The sequence below is a fragment of the Sminthopsis crassicaudata genome, chromosome 3, assembly GCF_048593235.1.
Source record: "Sminthopsis crassicaudata isolate SCR6 chromosome 3, ASM4859323v1, whole genome shotgun sequence".
In the NCBI taxonomy this organism is placed as follows: Eukaryota; Metazoa; Chordata; class Mammalia; order Dasyuromorphia; family Dasyuridae; genus Sminthopsis; species Sminthopsis crassicaudata.
Window position 1 is genome coordinate 339072127 of NC_133619.1, and position 20993 is coordinate 339093119.

General features: G+C 32.2%; 1 protein-coding gene across 3 annotated transcripts in view; it reads right to left on the minus strand.

Annotated features, from left to right (window-relative positions):
- Positions 1-573: 573 nt before the first annotated feature.
- The window catches only part of RYK (receptor like tyrosine kinase), a 101263-nt gene continuing 80843 nt past the window's right edge, over positions 574-20993 (minus strand). For 2 of the 3 annotated variants that reach the window (XM_074301577.1, XM_074301578.1), the window contains exons 14-15: positions 2710-2846; positions 574-952 (exon numbers count right to left, since the gene is read on the minus strand). In XM_074301577.1, the coding sequence (XP_074157678.1) occupies positions 841-952; positions 2710-2846 (249 nt within the window). In that variant the 3' untranslated portion in view covers positions 574-840. Of the gene's footprint in view, positions 953-2709; positions 2847-19218; positions 19345-20993 lie in introns of all 3 variants that reach the window. The other variant, XR_012488121.1, reaches the window with a different exon arrangement.

Genomic DNA, 20993 nt, shown 5'->3' on the forward strand with positions numbered 1-20993 from the left:
CATTGATTACTACTGGCCTAACAGAAATTATTACTGGTCCCAGGCACATGGCCATCTACAAAGCTGATTTAAGCCCATTTCAAGCAATTATTACCTTAGCTCCTGACTCTGAAAAAAATAATTAAAATAAAAAAGGAAAGACACCTTTCAATAGAAAAATTTGCCACGCAAAAATTCAGGATGAAAAATTTTCATGCAAAGGTTTCTCCTGTGCCTCTCTGAAAGCATAAAAATATTTAAAAGAAATTCAGCTCAAGTTTTTCTATTCACCTATCTTCAATTTTACTTTCCCAAGTATAAGTTAGGTCAACAAGAAAGCATTACTTTTAAATTACTCTTTTTTTTTTCAGAACAGAAATATTTCATCTTGAAGAAGCGTTGCCAAAATTATTGATGGAAACACAATTTAAAATTATATTTAATCGTTTACTATTATTTTGATGAAGTCAAAATAAAAACAATTAATATGAAAATAGCTATTCCAAACATCTGAGTTTAAATGTTTTTTAAAAGCATGGGTTTTAGGTGGGTTTTTTCTTTTTTTTTTTAAAGAATGCTCATCCATCCTACACCTCAAGTCCACTGTAGTTTTATTTTTATAAAAAAATTTGGGAAAAATTCTCTCAGTTCAACTTAGTAAAAAGTGATATCTAGAAAATACTCAACATTATCAAGTTGTCTGTTTAAAAAAAAAAACACCTTCAGGTTACTAAAGCATTCTAAGGCACAGTGTTTTAGAAGAAATATCTTCTTCCATTGGCGTTGCTTATATATGTAGTGTTTATAACTGAGTCCAAAGTGAATCACTGGTGCTCCATTGTGGCATTTGTGCCAGGTGATTCAAACATAGGCTCCAAGAGCTGCATGAAATTCAGTGAGACACTGCACAAGCTGCTGGAATTTAGGTCTTTCCTCAGGGTCTAGAGCCCAGCAACAGGCCATCACAGCAAATCTGCAAGGAGGGAGAGAGGTACAAAAGAAAAAAAAAAAAACACTATCAGCAAAAACAGGAAAATGACAATGTAAAATAGAAATGAATTTTGGTCTTTAAAATGCAAGCAACAGATTAATTTTTAAAAATATAGTAGAGGGTAGCTGACAAATTTAGGTACTATCTCTAAGTTAACTGATTTCTCTTAAATGTTTTCTTTTCTTCTTTTTGAACATTTTACTACTAATTATTAAATCAGTTTTACTAATTTGAAATAACTAATAGAGCAAGAAATTCAAGCAACAGACGAAATGTTTAGAATATCAGTGGCTAAATATATACTGAACTGATTTTTTAAAAAATCTCATGATTATTTTTAAAAGACACATTTTAGTGATGCCTTCTTTTATTATACAGCTGACATTTAAATTCTGAATTTTAGGTTGAACCCTCCACCTTTGTGGCATAGAAAAACTAATCAAGCAAAAATATTCAATATAATGACTGCATCAGATAACATACATGACATTCTTTCAAAGTTGTTTCTTAACTTTCTACTGAGAGATATTTTATTATCTGTTCTCTGGGTTCTTAATTATCCAATTAATCAGAGTTTAAATTCCTTGTAATAATCTTTCAATTTATATCATGTTATATTTTCTTTTGGTTCTGCTTATTTTCACTTATATTAGATTTATAGTTAGGAGGACATATTCCTATATGTCATTTAGGCTAACCCATAATAAAAAATGAAGAAATCAAGTCTTGGGTCACAAGTATAAGAGCCAAGATTCAACTCCAAGACCAGACTCTAAGAACTCTTTAAAAAAAAAACAGAACTGGGCTAAAAGGAACTATTAGAAATAGTGAAATGATATGGTATTTCCTTCTGCAGCTCATTTTACAGATGAGGAAACTGAGGCAAACAAGGTAAAGTGACTTGCCCAGGGTCGCATAACTAGTGTCTGTAGCCAAATTTGAACTTAGATCTTACTGACACCAGGCCTGGTACTTTATCCACTGCACTACCTAACTGACCCATTTAAATGTGAAGACTTTTTAAAAAGGGTGAGCTGAGATTTAAGTTAGATATCTTATAAAATAACAATGTCACAGACATTATGTTCCCAACTTATAGTTTCATTTTCCTCACAAAATTAAAATGTTAATGATGGAGCAACTATGTCATACTCATGCCCTTAAAACCTTTATAATATTCAGTCAACCAAATATTTACTAACTGCCAACAGTGAGCCAGGTACTATACTGGAGTTACAAATGCAAAGAGTGAAATAATCCTTATTTTCAAGGAGTTTTTATGCCATAGTATTGTCCACATGACTGGGACACAGTGAGTTCAGATGTTAAACAAGTATTTTTTAAAAATCCATTAAGTATGAAATAAATTCTGTATTCATATATCTGTCTATACTTGTATATGTAATTGCTTTTAATTGAAATCTTTAAGAATGCCTTTCAAATAATATATAGCAATTACTATGAATGAAATAATACATATTTATTCAGTTAGATGCTTAATCTGTATAAAATATTCTGTGGGGCTAAAATAAAAAAACATTAAGAAATAAATTGATTTGTTCTATCCTACAACTCAGTAATCTGAAAAGTGTCATGATCTTTTAAAGCTTCCAATTCACTATGGAAATTTTCTCACTAAAGAAGAAAGTTCTGATTTAGATTTTCTATTTCATAATAAATATACATTTGTCAATGAAATAAGCCTGAATTTTTATTTCTTTCAACATGCTAAAACTTACAGTTCATCAGGGCAGTTGATTGGTTGGGCTATTCGGTAGCCATCTTTTAGATAAGCAGCCATCTCAAAGGGGTCAATATCCACATATGGGGTCTGGCCCAGAGTCATTAGTTCCCACAGTGTTACTCCAAATGCCCACTAAAGAGAAAACAAACAAAAAAGGACATTGTTTTCTTTTAAAAAGTGACATCTGTCAAAATTTTACTAATATGATAATACTTGTTAAAAATCAATTTTAACTTAGATATAATATTCATCATTCATAATTTTTCAAAGCAACTTTTTTCTTCTGAATAAGTTTAATTCTTTTTTATGAGTCCCTTGCTACCTATCTTTCAAGACTCAGTAACAAAGAAAAATGGTTAAACAAATCAAAGTAACGACATCTGACAGTACATGCAATATTCTGCACCCATAGTTGTTATTTGCTTCTCCTCTACCTCCCTCTTCATACCAAAAGGAGAGAGGTACTTCGTCTCTTTCCTGAAGCCAAAACTGATCATTAGTTTTTAAGTGTTCAACTACATTATTGCAATCATTATGTATATTGTTCTACTGGTTACTTAACTGATTAAGTTCATGCAAATCTCCACATGGTTCTCTGAATATCTTACATTTATAATTTTTTATGGTACAATAACATTCTATTATACTCATATGCCAAAATTTGTTTAGCCAATCTCCAATTCACAGCAAGATATCACTTCCAGTTTTTTTGCTATCTCAAAAAATAGCTATGACTATTTTGATAAATATGGAACTCTTCTTTGTTTTTGACTTCCATATAGTATATGTCTTTTAGTGGGATGTCTTGATCAAAATATGTGAAATTTAGTGTCTCTTCTTGAGTAACCTCAAAGTGTTTTTTTTTCCTCTAGAAAGTTGCACCAATCGCACTGAGAGAGCTAGTTTGTTTGTACACATTCCCTGTGGTAGGCACATTCTCTCCAAAATTAACTATTATTCATTTCTTGTGTTAGTAGTGACAGGAAAAATGTTTTATACTGATGATTTACAATTCCCCTGAAAACTGGTTATATTTTTTTAGCCACATAACAAAGTGGTGATTCTCACTGTTTATCTTGTATTAGTCACATAAAGAGATATCTGGATTATGTGATCAACTCTGATGGACTTGGCTCTTTTCAACACAGGTGATTTCAAGGCAATTTCAACAGACTTGTGATGGAGAAAGCACCACCTGCATCCAGATAAAAGACTGAATGTGAATCACAACAGAGTATTTTCACCTTTTTGCTTTTTTTTTTCCTCATTTTTTTCCTTTTTTGATCTGATTTTTCTTGTGCAGATGTTAAATGTGGAAATATGATTAGAAAAATTGCACATGCTTAACCTATATTGAATTACTTGCTGACTGGGGGAAGGGGGAGAAGAGAGGGAAAAAATTTGGAACACAAGGTTTTGCAAGGGTGAATGTTGAAAACTATCTGCATGTATATTGAAAATAAAAAGCTATTATTTTAAAAAATAGGTATCTGAAGCAAAGATTTTTTTTTCTCCAATTATAAATTTTCCTTTTAATCTTAGCTACACTGATCTTATTTGTGCAAAAGTTTTTCAAGAAAGTGTATTTTTTCTCTTTTATGCTCTATCCTTTGTTTGGTCAAAACCCATTTATTTTCCTGGGTTAGAAAAAATAAAAACATTGTTTTTAATAAATGTATTGTGAGGCGGCATGATATAATGGAAAAAGCATTGGAGATCTAGTTCTAAGATGTGGCTTTGAGACTAGCTGTGTTTTGGTGGTCAAATCAAAAACCCTCTAAGCCTCAGTTTATCAGCAAAATGGATTTACACTACCCACTTCATAGAATTGTTGTAAGGAAGTGTTTTTATAAATTAAAAAATTCTACACAGATAAGAATTATTTCATATGAATATAAGTACCTATATGCCCTCTAAGATGATAGGAATTTTATAAAACAATATCTTATTTTGAATACTTATCCTGGGAACAAACTCTGAATTGCTTATCCCTAAGATTTTCCTTATATTAAGACCTTTGCCACTCTTATAGTAAAAATACATTATTAAGAAATCAGTGCTACTCTAAGAGTTGATAAATTTGGACTATTTAGAAGAAATACGTGAAACATGTTTGTTGCCCTTAAAAATAAAGAAAAAACTATGAGGTTGGGGGAAAGATATCTGAACCAGTTAGTGTTTCTGTTCAGCATGTTAGTAATGATATTCGATATTAATAAGAAGAATGAACTACTCAACACTTATTTGTCATACACACAAATATAGACATACACATGTATTTATATGTATACTTTATACAATGTACTTGGTACAAATCTTAAAAGTGCTCTTAAATATTAGCTATTATGAACTAGGTTAATCAAAACTAAAAGGGCACACAATTCAATGAGATTTAAATCATTTTCCAATTCTTCATGATTCCACTGGGGATTTTTTTGGCAAAGATACTAGAGTAATTTGTAACTTCCTTCTCCAGCTCAGTTTACAGATAAGAAACAGAGGCAAGAAGGGTTAAATGACCTGCCAGGTAATACAGGTAGTGTTTGAGGCTAATCTGAACTCATAGATGAGTCTTCCTGAGGTCAGGAAGGCCAGGCACCGAACCACCTTACTGCATGTGAACACATAAATGCATAGCCACTAGGCCACTTAACTCCCCAATAGGAGAAGGCCACACCTATTCTTGTGCCACATTCATTAGGCCTTATCTACCAGGCATCATGATTTTTTAATCCTTTTCCCCCTCTATGAATGCCTGGAAATACTCAGTCTTGTATTCTCAGTGCACTTACAAAATGTTTTGTTGTGCTGTTTTGTTATGTTTTGTTTTCAATTTTGTTTCTTTACCTAATTTCTATTTTTCTAGTTTTAGAAATCTCTTGTTTGTTCTGGGACTAGTTTTTTTGAATTGCATATTCAATTCACAGTTACACTTTTTTCCCCCCAATTTTGTTGACGTGATTGGTCATTCTTCTAAGAACTGCTTTACAACTGCACCTCAAGGCTTGTTGCATTTTATCACTATTAGCACTCTCTTAAATATAATTTTAATTGTTTCCATGATTCAGGAAGCCACTCACTGGACACCAATTCCTTTTTTGTTTCTAAATAGATCTGCATCTTTACAAAACATTTTTCAAAGAAGAATAAATGACAGGAGAAAGATACTCGTGGAAAAATGAAAATTAATGAATAGCATATCAGAATGGATGGGAGAAGAAATTCAGCAAAACAATCTGGCCTCTACTTTTATAACAAACACGAAAAATTGATGAATCAGTGAATCAGAAGCAGGGGTGTGCTGGAATCAATTCAAACTGGCTTACTAATGGTCATGTTTTCACTATTAGGATTTATAACTCAAAAATAAATATTACAAAGCAGGGTTTGGTTTGTTGTTTTTTCATTTTCAATACTTGAGAAGTGAATTAATGTTAATAAAAAATAAAAGCAGTTGTACATACATTTTCCTCCTGGAGAAACCAGATGTTAAAATCTTTTGCCAGCATATCCTACTCTGGGTCCAAACCAAGGCTATATTATTTACTACCTATGTGACTTAAGATTTCTTAACCTACTAAAGACCAAGTTTTCAGTGTTCCCAAAAGCTACTACATTATTATTAAAAAGAAACAGTTTTCTCTTAACTTCTTTAAGTGACTGACAATTTCCTATTAAAGACTTCAAAATGAAGATGACTTCAAATATCATTACAAAACAATTACTTGTTTTCTTATTTTCTAAGAACTCATTCAATTTAGAATTTATATTATGAACATCTAATAAAAACTGAACTCTCTTCAATTCAATTTCAATACTAAAAAGATTTAAATATTTGTCAGTCTGGATATTTCCTCTAAAAACAGAGATTATAGATATTGTATAACTTAATAAGCAGTCTTGAGAATTACTGTGACCTATAACAAAAGATACTTTTCTGAAACTGAAACTTTTTCAGCTTAATGGGACCTGTCAAAGTTTGTTCCACTAGGACATCCCTTTAGATCGCTGGGTTACTCCACATTATGATGAGTCAACCAAGTAGTGAAGGATAGTAGTTAAAGTCTTATATATGTTTGAGTTATTATTATTGGTGCTTGATAATTACTTTTGCTCAGGGGAAAAGCTGAGTTTACAGACTATACAGACTATATTAGAAAATTAAAGTTACTTGCTTCACTGAGTTAACTATATGTGATAATCTCACACATTTCAGAAAATTGAATAAAAACTGAATGTAAATAGAGATTTAAGACTCTCCATATTCAAGACTTGCCAACTATGAAAATTATATTGAACATGGATAAATGATAAAGTTCAAATTTATGAAAACAGTCCAAGTATATGTGATAACACTTTTTGGAAGGATACCCACACATATTTTCTTGGGTTTTTCTGTGATTTTTATGAAACATATTTGTGCATCTATGAAATAAAGACTATGTAATAACAATATAAAGCAAACCTTCCAATCTTCCTCTCTGCTCCCTGTTTCTTTTATGTGACTATCAGATTATTATGCTTTATAAAATAGAGTAATAAAATGCTGCATGAAGCAATGTATGTAAAGGCCTCTCTAAAGCATAAAGCTTTATAGAAGGCCAACTCTTAGTGTGCTCAGAACTGGTCATATCACTGCTATTCAAAACTCAAAAGATTTGAGATGGAAAAGACCCTAAATGATCATTTACTCCAAGCCTTTTATTTTACAGATGAGAAAACTGAGAATCCCGAAAAGGTTCACTATCTTGTCTAAGATCACAGAAAAAATAAATAGAAAGGTTAAGATTATCTTGTCAAATAAAATTCCTTAATGTGATATTCAAAAGCCTTTATAATCTAATGTTCTTTTGCCTTTCCAAACTGATCTTATACTACTATTATTATCCTCACATCCTACATTCTAGCCAAAGCAGACTACTTTCTTTTCCTCAAAACATGCCCAATATCCCTTTCCCAAATGTTCCTCAACCCATTCTTCTTCATGTCTATCCAAATCCTAATCCATCTCAAATGCTGCCTACTGCATGATTGTCTAACGGGTAATGATCTTTCCCTTCTCAAGTCACACATAATAATCTAATTCTATACTGAATATGCATATTTTTATTATATTTATTCATATCAGTATTTTGTCACTCTATTAGACAGTAAGACGCACAAGGACAACAATTTATGAACATGCACAATCGTCTCCTAATCCCCTGCTCCTCCCCCAGTTCTTTGCTACTATAAAAAATGCTGTTATAAATATTTTGGTGTACTTGGGGCTTTTTCTATTTTTTTTTTTTTTTTTTTTTTTGAGGCTGGGGTTAAGTGACTTGCCCAGGGTCACACAGCTAGGAAGTGTTAAGTGTCTGAGACCAGATTTGAACTCGGGTCCTCCTGAATTCAAGGCTGGTGCTCTATCCACTGCGCCACCTAGCTGCCCCCGGCTTTTTCTATTTTTGACATATTCAAGGTACTACAGGTAACAGTAGGATCTTTAGATTATAAAGTATGGACATTTCATTTTCTCAATAATACTCAAAATTTCTTTCTGAAATGTTTGGACCAATTCCACAGCACCAACAATAGTGTGTCTGTCTTTCCCATAACTTCTTCAATGCTGAATATTTGAAAACTGAGGCAGCTAAGTGGCATAAGGGGTAGAGCATTGGGTCTGAGTGAGGAAGACTTAAAAGTTCAAATATGGTCTTAGACACTCCCTGTTTTGTGACCTTGGACTGGTCACTTTCACCGCTCTATATATTTTCTCAACTGTAAAATCAGAATCATAATATCATTTACCTTCACAGTTATTGTAAGGATCAAATAAGATAAATTTTTGTAAAATAATAAGCCCAGTGTCCGGTACATATTAGGTATTCATTAAATAGCTATTTCCTTCTCCTTTTTTGTTATCTTGGTCAGTTTTCTGGGTATGAGGTGAAACTTCAGAGTTCTTTTGATTTTCATGCTCTTGTTATTAGAGAGCTAGAGAATTTCCCCATGATTATTTACAGTATGAATTCTTTTGAGAACTATTTGCTTTTTGGGGAATGAATCTTGAACCTTATCTATTTGTGTTAATTTCAGACAGCTTGGATACCAGGTCTTTTTTTTAAATCTTTTTCAAAGATTAAAAAAAGATTTTATCTTTTTCAAAGATAGTGCAAAGATTTTTTTCCCCAGTTGATAGTTTCCCTTCTTATTTTAATTTCATTGATTTTTCTTCAAATTCAAGTAATCAGCATTACTTATTTTAATTTTTATGACTGTTCAATTCCTAGTTTGATTAAGAGCTTTCATCCAAGTCATAATTTAAAAGGCACCTTACCTTCTCAAGATTATATGGTTGACCTTGAATCTGCATGGCAGATAAACATTTTGAGATTATTGTCCTATATGACAAAAACTATTAGTTTAAACCTATTTACTCAAATTACTTATATGTACTATTTTATTGAAAGCTAGGTTACTGGGGCTGCTAGATGGCGCAGTGGATAAAACACTGAACTAAAATTCCTGAAATTAGGAAGACCTGAGTTCAAATCTAAATTCAGCCACACTATTTTCTAGCTATGTGATCCCCGATAAGCCACTGAACCAAATGTCTCACCAAAAAAAAAAAAAAAAAAAGCTACATTACTGAGTTAAAATATTTCTGATTCTTTCATAGTCTGTTATACTGATATCCTTTCCTATTATTTAACATACTATCAAATAGTCTTGATAATCAGTGCTTTAAAATACAATGTGAAGTCTATAAGTTCTATATCTCTCTTCATTTCCATTTCTTTTTCTTATTTCCCTTCAGATTGTAAAACTTGTATATCCTCTAAAGGGATGTGATTAGTTTGTCTAGTTCTATAAAGCATCTCTTCAGGACCATGACTGTTATAGCATCTAATTAGTTAATTAATTTTGGTAGCATCAATTTTTTTTTTTAATATTAGGTGGCTAAGCCAGGAGTGTTACATTATTTCAAATATGTAAGAATAATTTTATTGTCTAAAGTTATTTTAAACTGAATCTCTGAAATCTTATTTATTTTGGAATACTGTCTTCCAAGTAGTTTATGCTTTTAGTAGTTATTTTGAATGGGATTTCTAATATATTCTTGGATTTCATTGATTTTTCTGAGTTTCTTTTGCATTGGCCTTGTTACTAAAATTGCCTCGATTTTTTTCTTAACTTTCTGAGGATTTCTAAATAAACCATCATATCAGCAAACAGAGACAGTCTTTGTCTATGTTTTTATCTTTACTTTTTTTTTTCTTATGTCACTGCTTCTAATGTTACTTAAGTCATATATAATGTTAGTATGTATGTCTGTGTTTATTTTTTAATGGTTCATTCATTCCAAGATTTCATAGCATGCCCCCCCCCCAATGAATGAATGTTGTATTTTGTTAAAAAAAAAAAAAAAAAAAAAAAAAAAAACTTTTGTGCAACCATAACCACCTAGGTTTGGGGTGTTTTTGTTTTTAATAGTATAGCAAGAATGGTGTTCCACATTGAAGAGGTAAGATAAAGCTCTAACACCTAAGGGATAAACAGGAACCTCACTTATAATAGAATTGTACTTTGAAGTATAAACACCCTAGGGAATGCAGGTCTCATGAAGTATAAGTACTCCAGCACAGAGGCTGGTCTTGCCTGGGCTTAAGTTTAAGCACTTGATATTAATGTATGAATTATTATAGAATCCTGTTTATAGACATTTAGGGATTTACCCAATCTTGATACATGCATTCTTATCAGTTCTCATTTTCAGCAATCTCTCTTATAGGGAGAGCACTGGGGAACATCAGGCATCTAAAATGTACACACCACTCAACCTTGCTTGCTATTTTTCCCAGTAGCTCAAGATGACTGATGTTCCAACCTTCTCTTTCCAGAAGCCTCCAAAGATAAGTTCAAGAAGATATCACTTAACTAGTAAACTCTGGGTCAAAATCTATCTCCAATTCTAGAATCTGACAACTCATAGCAAATCAGAGCAGGGAGACCAGGGTTACAAAATGGTTAACAATTTTCATAATTTTGTACTATCCTTGTTTCCCTGATATAAATACAATTTGATCATAGTGAATACTTTTTAAGTATTGCTGCATGTACTAATTTTTGCCAATCAGAATGGTAATCAGAACTTTAAAGTGTCAAGAAAAAGAAAAAATGTAAAAACATTAAGAGATATATATTGGAGCTAATATTTTTAAATTGTCAAACCCTATGTCCAAATATTGTATTTTGATTGTAACTCCAATCCAACTTAATAACTATTAGAATGAATGTAATTTAGAGTCACTTTTTGGAGGTAGAGGTAAGGCAGCAAGAGAATAACAGAGAAGACTGCCTAGAAGCTAAAGTAATCGAGTCAGTATAAGATCAGAAGGGGCCAAATAAAAATTAGTGACCAACCTAAAAAAGGCAAAAATATTTTCACTTATTTATAAGAGCGATGATTATTATATACATTCAAATTATATTATCTTCACCACCTTATATTTATATCATATTCACAAATATTATCCCATGAGATAATCCATAACATTTGTAATATGGACAGGACAGTAATCATTTCAATTTGATAATAAGAAAACAGGTGGTAAGTAGAACTCGCCCATGGTTTTACATCTTGTAAAGTAGGGAGCAGAATTTCTGATCTTCTGGCTCCCACTTTAGTATTTTTAATAATAATACACACACAGAGGTCAAGAAATAACATGCATTGTAGTGACCTGGGTTCACTTAGATATAAGTATTAAACCATACTGTAAGAACAAATTAAAATGGATTATTAAATCTGCTGTTTGATTTTTGGATTCCAGAGACAAAAATGAGCAAATCATAAGTTCATATCTTTACCATAAGAGCCTACATCTTAGATCTGTTTTCAGTCTATAGGCACTTTCTTCTTTGTTAGCTAAAAGAACTTCTCTTATTACAGATTACTATTCTAATCTTTATCTGCTTGAATAACTAAGATTTGTCAAATAACCATGATCTATAACTTCTAAATGACTCCAAATTACATAATTCAATGAAAATGATATATTAACCATGACGTTTCTATTTTATTTCTGTGTTTCATTTTATATTCCAACTTAACACCTCAGATTTAGTTTTAGGCGGATCTGTCCAAGCCCCCTCTTCCTTCTGATCTAAAATGGAATACTCTCAATTTTGAAGTGAAGACTCAAAAGTACTCAAAGTGGTTCCTTTTCCTATATATTCATGAAGTCTTTGGGTTTCCTTTGATCCTAAATTCTGAAGCTAATATGTACAAAACATTGTGACACCAAGTGATAAAAGTAGATATTTGCTTATAAAAAGTTCAGAAAACAAACCAAAAAAACACAATCCCAGACTTCAAGGAGTTTATAACATAATGCTAGAAATAAGATACTTATGCAAATTTAAATGAGAATTTTATAAAAGTAAAGGAAGGAGTCCACCAAGATGCCAGTAGCAGCAAAAGGAGAAAGAAATTAGTTTTGACTGGGAGTAATAAAAGAAGAGGGAAATCAGAACACTCTATGGAGGAGTGGTACCTAAACTAGGCTTTGAAGAACCTGGAGGAAAAAATGAAGCAAGATTCAAATAAATGTTTCACAAATTGAAGCTTCTTTTTATTTTTGAATATGGTGGAAAGAGAGAGAAGAAATCAAACCCAACTCAAGGATTTTATGACTTGAATGGAAGATATTAAAGCCATCAGCAGAAAGAATTTTCTGTTCATATATTTATATCCCCCAATAGAATGTAAGCTTCTTGAGGACAGGAACTATTTTGATGCTTTCTTTCTTGGTCCCCAAGGCACAGCATAGTGCCTTGCCCTTTTAAAATAAAGGCAGATCTTTTTTGAGGAGAAAACGATGAGTCCAATCTTAAACATGTTGAATGTCTGTCCTGGTGGAATGTCCAAATGTGCAAGAACTTGGAAATATAGGAGCACAAGGAAGAGATTAGGACTTAAGATATATTTGTGAGTGAGTCATAAACAATGAAATGATCACTGAACACATGGAAATAGAAGGGACAACCAGAGAATAAATTAAATAATGAGAAGGCAAAAACAGAACCTAAGTCCAGTACAGAAGAGTATTTCTCATTAGAAAGAGCTAGTACCCAAGAAGAGGCAGCGGTCAAAACTGTCAAATTCAGGAGAATAGTTAAGTACATGATTACTGAGAAAGAACATCAGATTTAGTAAATAAGAAGTCAATGGACATCTTGGAGAGAGCAATATCAGTAGGTTAACTAGACTGGAAACTAGACTGTAAAGATGTTAAAAATGAATAAGTTATTTTGCTTCCAAAAACCATGGCTATAAGAGGAAATTATGAGACAATCTACAAACATGTGATGTTTTGTTTTTCTTGCTATACTTAAATATTATCCTCACTCAAGTACTCTTTTACTCTTTGACAAACACTTATTATGAGCCAAATACTGTGCTAGGTGCTAGGGACACAAATATAAAAATGAACGAGTCCTTGTTCTCAAGAAGCTTAAATTCTAATATGATATATTCCCAGATGTAAAAAAACCAGAATAGATAAAAAATATATAATGTCTTGAGGAGAGGGATTAATAACAGCTGGGGGAATCAAATCTAGGCTCCTTAAGAATATAGCAAACCTAAATAAAAAATTTGTTCTTCAAATGACTTTGTGGCACAGTGGATACAGTACTAGATTTGAAGTCAGAAAAATCTTACTTTAAATTCTGACTCAGGACACTTATTACTGTGAGACTGGATAAATCAGTCTCTCAGATACAGTTTCCTCATTTATACAAGGAAAATAATAACTGCATTGCGCTCATAAGGTTGCTGTGAGAAGAGAGTGAGGTGAAATTTAAAGTTCTTTGCAAATACTACAATATTACATAAATGATATCTATTATTATTATTTCTATTATCACCTATTTTGAAACTGATGGGTACCAAGTAAGGAAGAACCTGTTGTTGGGTTGGAAATGATGGAAACTTTGGGGAAAAGTAATCATTTCGTCTTAATCTAAAAATTTGGGCAAAGTCATTAAATTTTCATTGAGAATACTTCAAAAATTTGGGGAAAGAATACCAAAAACCTACAAGGGAAATTAGCAAAGGAAGGGTTAAAAGCTCACAAGAAAAAAATTTTGAAGGTACAAGAGAAGGTACGATTATGAAGAAGAGTTGTTTTAATCAGTCAGTCCAGTTTAACTAGTATTTACTAAACACTTTTTTCTGAGGTACTGTACTGAGCCCAAAGAACACAAAGAAATTGTCCTTGATCTCAAAGAGCTCACAGTCTAATGAAGGACACAATATACAAATAACAAAATAGAAATAAGATATTAAGGATAAACTGAGATTAGTTTCAGAGGGAAGGTACTAAGACTGAGGTGACTTGACATGGATTTACAGGAATTAATTTATGTTTTTATAAGCCACATACAGAAGATGGAAGCAAGGGCCAATGGATGGAGGATAAATTTAGAATAATCCTATAATAAAATGAGCTACAATTGGTCAAGAATGATAAAGACAACAAAAATTTATTATTGTTAAATTTCAGGAAAAGGGGGTTCAAACAAGGATAGGGAAGAAAAAAATAGCATTTGTACAGTACTAACAATATGCCAAATACTGTGCAAAGCTTTTTACAAACATTATCTCAATTGATCTTCTCAATAACCCTAGGAGGTAGGTACTATTCCCATTTTACAGTTGAAGAAACTGAGGCAAACAGGTTAACTCATTCATCCAGGATATGTCTATGGTAAGATTTTAGTCATCCTGTTTCCAGGCCCAGTGCACTACCCATTACACCAATGAAATTCATCAAGGGAATATAAAATTGCTATTTTTGTTAAGAATGGATGAAATGATGAAAATGTACAACTGCCTGATTCTTAGGTTGCTCCTGTTTTTTCTGCCATGGAAAATGATCTTTGGCCTAAAAATGGCAGAATAAAAATAATAGCTAATAAGAGGAAGATGATGCACAAGATAAGGTAATAGAAAGAAAACACCTAGATGCCTTTGATAAGTTCAGTTCACCAGACCTATGAACTTTACACCCCAGGTTGCTGGAAGAGCAGGTAGATATGATGGTTGAAACAATGTCAGTATTCTATGAAAAAACAGTAACGATAAAAAGAAGTGCCAAAGGAATTGAAAAGAGCAAATATCTCAATTTTCCAAAAAAGAAGTAATTTCTTCTATCTAGACAGTTCTTTCTCCTATTTTCATCCATGTCTCAGCTAACATGTCATCTCCTCCCACAAAGGTCTTTCATCCTCAGAACTCTCACAGTATTTTGCTTGTTACCTGGCTGAAGGTAATGATTTGTTTAAGAAATTTGTTTCTCTACTAGCTCCTTGAGAGCAAGTGCTATATTTTATCTCTCCTTGAATGCTCCCAATAATAACTATATACCATGTCTAGACATTATAAGTAATCAGTTATTACTTGGTCAATAAAAAGAATAAAGTACATATTGCTTATTTAAGTAAGGAAATTACAATTAGGCAAAAGATCACCATGAACTTTGATTAGTCAGGGAAAATTTCAAAGAAGCATCCCTTGAGTTAAGTAAGCTTTGGGGGGAAAAAAAAAAAAAAACCAACCCATAACATTTAAATTGGTAAAAAGAAAAAAGTTCTAGAAATAAAGAAGGCATTATGAATGGTACTGTATAATAATAAGGATGATAAAGAGATAAATAAGCCTGAAAAAAATAAGTGGTTTTCATTAGGAAATGGTGAGATGAGGCTGAACAGAGAAAAGGTTCTATCAAAATGAAGACATGCAATGTCAGAAGGAAATGCCTGGATTTAGAAAACAGGATCACTGTTGGGTTTTGAGTCTAATAGTGAACTGATAAAAAAAAAAAAGTGTCATTTTAAGACAACCAATCTGGTATAGATATGCAGAGAAGAATGGAATGACAAAGATACCAAGACTACTAGGATCCAGGCATGAGTATTCTAGGATCAGAGTAAGGTGGTTAACTGTGGACACAAAATGAGAAGGCTAAATCCAAGAGTCATTCCTCACAAAGAACTGGTAAAATGCAAAGGCTAACAATTATGTATGAGGGAAGAAAAAGGGGGGACTTTAGAGAGGAAGAATGTGGAACTTTAAGGACAAGGAGGAGTTAAGAGTAATTTTATTTGAGGCTTTAAATCACTTCCTGGTGCTGTTATAGATAGTGCCAAGCAGAATCATTATTACCAATACAAATTGATTTTGGTCCCTATATCACATCCTTGGTTACCTGTTGGCAAAGTGAAGAGGGGGACTTATACATTAAGAGATAAACAGGAGTAGTAGGTAACGTGTGCTAATAGTATATATATAGTCAAGACATTCTACAGTTCTTTTGAGAACTGGAAGTGCTGAGAAGACCTGAAGTCAAAATTCTGTCTTAGTCGATTATTGCTGGACCCTGGGCAAGTTACTTATCAACCTTTCAGTCTTAATGTCTTGTGAAAAACAGGCATAATAATAACATCTGTCTCATAAGGTTGTTGTGAGGCTCAAATGAAAAAGCCAGCAAAACACTTTGCAAAACTTAAAGGACTATCTAAATATTTACTGGCAATTATCAATATTATTATTGTTCTGTCTTAAAGGAAAAACAAGCAATGAGAAAGAAAAAAAATTGTATTCCAGATTGGAAAGGCATATAGGAACGCATTATATAGACTGTGAAGTGCCTTTAACTCCATACTAAGGAATTAAGATTTTATCTCTAATACATGGCATATTATCAAATAAGGATCATTGAAGTAGAGTGTATTGCCACAAAGCTTATAGTACTATGAAAATGTTAACTAATATGTGCAATGTGGCTTTTTATAAAGAGTTATCTGTTAATGATATGAAGGGCTAGACTAGAGAAGTTAAAAGACCAATTCTGTACCAATTCAATCACTGAATTTTGCAATAATGAGAGTCTAGATTGGTATCAGGTGAATTACAATAAAAATAGAAAGGAAGGATTTGAGACATTCCACAGAAAGAACTGATACCATGTGGTGACTGCCTGGATGAAATCAAAGACAAATAAATTTTCGTTTTGAATAAACGACAAAAATGGGCAAGTCCAGAGGGTAACCAGCTGTGAAGGAAATGTGTTTTCTTTCAATTTAGAAATACTGAATTTGAAGTGTCACAGTGGTGTTTAGCAGGCAGTTAGAAATGTAGCACTGTATTTCAAGTTAGGGATGAAGGTACAGATCCAAAAGAGGATAAATGAAATAACCAAGGGCCATCCCACAGAAGAAAAGAATAAGCTAACAATTCCAGAGCCTTGGGTGATATTCAAATTTAGGAGATAACAAGAAAAGAAGCCAAGTACCAAGAGTAGCTAGATATTCCCTTTAGCAACATAGTTATCAAAATACTCAACTAAAACGTTTAAGACACCTGTTTAGAAGTCTAAAGTCCACCAAATGCAAAGAAATGAGATAAAATTGAGGATTAAGATTACACTTCCCAACCAATAATCCATTATGAGTACAAGAATTTCTTTTAAAAGGCTTAAATATTATAATGGATTACATATAATAATGGTAGTTAAAGTCCAATAAAACAACAGCAACACTGAACAATTCATTATCTAGGAATCTCTAGACCAGCATTCCTAAAATGCAGAAACTTCAGGTTTCAAAAAAGGAAATCAGTTCTTACATAACTAACATTTATGGGTAAGTGTCCTTAATTCGAAAGAATATACTGACCTTCAAAACTGTGTATTTTATAAGCTTCTAGCTTAATATGACCATTTTAATTATACAAAGGTAGGCAAAAAGCTGTTATTTTTGTTTAAGGAGAAAATGCACAAAAATTACCTGAGTAACTATCCCAACTCTTACCTAAAGGATGGAAAGTTTTAAACATTCTTTGAAGTGAATAGTTAAATACAACAAACAGTGCTGAACTAGTAATCTGAAATACTGAATTCAAATCTTATCTCAGGTACTTACTTGTTATGGGCTAGAACTCTGAACTTGAAACAAGGATGCTTACAAGGTACTAACTAAATGGAACTGATGAGACAATGGTTATCTAGTTTAGCATGGTTCAGTATGGTTGATTTAATCTTACAACAAATAATGGTTTCCTAGTGATATAATGATTGGTTTATACTCAGCATAGAGCATATAAGCTAGGAGCCTCCGCCAGAATTCATTCAGAGAGATTCAGAGCCTCGAGAAGACAAGGACATTAGAAGCTCTTGGAGCCAAGGAGACAGAAATTAATTTCACCTTCAGTTAGGCTCAGGATGGCTGGCCTATCCTCCTCTATTTTCTCCACTGAAACCAAGACTCTGAAAGGCTCTCCAGAAAGCTGCCCAGCCCCAGGAAGGAGAAAATAAAGGATTTGGACCTTAATACCTAGCTGTTCTTGTGGTGATTACTGAACTGAAACAAAGATTGCTCCAGAGACTCCAAGACCTTGGGTATGTAACTTCCTTTTGTGGGCCTTAGTTTCTTCATCTGTGAAATGAGAAGGCTGGACATGAGGTTTCCTCAAAGTTCCCTTCAGTTCCAAATCCATAATCCCATGATCCTAAGTATACTGTGGCAGTATTTTATAATTCTAATAAAATTGATATGGTCCAAAGAGGAATATAAAATGTAATATGTATATTAAATATTAACATTTTGTTTATGCTTTTGCCTTCTACATTAAAAACAAATAGCAATTTTTCAATAATGACCAATATGGGAATATAAAACTGATCAACAGGTATCAAACCAATTAACTGGAGGGACTAGTGACTTTTAGTTCTGGCTTTTTGTAATTTTCTTTTAGATGTAAAAGAATGTTGTGAATCCTCTACAACCTTATAACCACAAACTATAATCAGTTCTTATCTTTGTCACTGAAAACAAACAAAGAATTATGGCTTGGAGGTATTTTCCATACACACACACACACACACACACACACACACACACACACACACACACACGAACAAGCAGCAGCAACTTTTTAAATATTAATTGAGAATCATAATTTATAATTATGGTAGAATATAACCTGAGCAGTTGAAGTAAGAAGAATGAAGAATAAACTCAAGAAAGAATATAACTCTTCAGGTTAAACAAAAGTCCTTATGAAAGAAAAAATTATGAGGAAAGAAATAAGAAATCAAAGTAATATTTTTAAAGTTCCTATTTCTGCGATAAGAATAGTTCTAAGAAATTTTCTAAGCTTCATATTTCAAGAATGAGGAAAGAATAACTTTAAGTGATCTTTAAGAAATTCATCTGCATTTAATTGTCAATATAGGTCTGAGTTATTTGTTGAGAGGGACTTAAAAAGAAACCAAAAAACTGCTTTAAGTACTTTAATGATGACTTAATTAAGTACTTAATGATGAAAGATGGTAGAAAGATAGACTGATATACTCAAAATAACTTTTATACCTCCAGAAACTCTTTTTAGAAGAGAATCAATGCCACAATTTAGGGCAGTTAAATTGGAGGTACTATCCTGAGGGCCAATGCTTACCTCAGTAGCCTGTGTCTTAGGAGCCTTTGCTGAAGTCAGGAAGTCCATCCAGTATTATTCCAGGTGATAGAGAGTCAGACATGACTGAGAAAAAGGCCACTTCTGATATGAATTTGTCCTCTGGGTCTGCGGATTAGGAGAGACAGAGGAGCCAGTATTGGATGGTTACTAGGCCATCACCCAGGTTTGACACAATGGCCACTTTTTTTTTTTTTTACCGTTGTAAGATGCTTTGAAATTGCTCCATCCTAACATGGATGATTGAAGAAGATATGACAAAAATGTGGTAGAAAGAGAAAACCCTAAACAAAGTGAAATGAAGAAAAGTTCACAATATAAGGTCCTTTAAGCTGATTTGTGTAAGGATTAAAATGTCCACCCAGGAAGACAGAATGAATAGTGAAAATAGAAATAGTCAAATGACCACTAGGAAATAAATTGTTCATTTCTAGAAGTTTGTTAACTTTTCCCAAAAGAAAGCAAATTTATTCTTTTTCGAAAAAGATCAGGTATAATATTAAAAATTACTTGATAGCATTTTCTTAATTTTCAGAATTCAAATCCCTACGGGAAGGTCTGTTTACATACAAAAGGCTATACTAGCTACTAAAAATTGTCATTAAATAATTCAAAGCTTTTATAATTAAGGTGTACTCATATAACAAGACATATTTCCATGAGATCTTCATGTGGTAATCCATATTTACCAATTAAATGAAATAAAAATGATATTCATGAATTACTAAAGATGACTCTAGAGTGATATTATTTTGAAAGATGATAAAAGAATATTTAAATATGAGTCTCACATATTTCCAAACTAAGTTCACTAATTCAGAAAAATTGAGATTCATTTTATAGATGTTCTCAGGTACTCTGGGGTATTATCTGCAAGGTCACCCTTAAAATAATTAATGCCTCTACTAAAAAGAGATGAAAGCACAATTTCAGAAGTGGTATTTTATTCTTATAACAATTATGAAACATTACGTGTGTACAAAGGATCACATAGTGCCATTTAAGCAGAAGCAATATGATTTATGGGAAACAAGAAGTAATAAACAAAAACTATGAAAGAATATAGTAAATAATAAGCACTGAAATAAGAGCATGCATTTTCAATTTCCAATATTAAAAATGTATTTCTAGTGCTAGGTGATGAAAGCTATTTCCCTCCTCTCCTTAGAGAGGGCAAACTAGTTACTAAGTTGGTTAATTTAGCTCAACTATTTTTCTTCATATAAGGGAAGGTGGTGGGGAGTAAGTTACACTGGGAAATGATTATTTTTTTTAAAGAAAAATAAAACTTTGAAAAAGATCTAATCTTTCAGAAGACATGATTCTTTGAAGTTAGCAAAATATTTATCATGTAAATAAACTATTAACAAATTAATCTATAAAAAGGTAATAATTCTGATTGCCTTTCCAATTCGACAAAAATTATTTAAGCATACACACATTCAATGAGAATATACAATCATAAACTCTTAGAAATAAAAAAAAACTAAATGGCAGTAATTTAGAAAGATAAAATTTTAGAAATCAAGTATGGTTAAAAAAAAAAAAAAAGCTATTTCCATAATTATACAAAGTTTCAACTTGAAAGAAAGCAAACACTGAATAAGATCCATTCCTATTTATCAACTAAAGTTGTTTATAATTCTCATTACAAAGAAATCCTTAAAACTGTCTTCAATATTATTTTCATAGAATACTTGTGCTGGATAGGCTCTTTGGCAGTAAATTTTAAGAATAACAATAGAAGAGCATAGTTT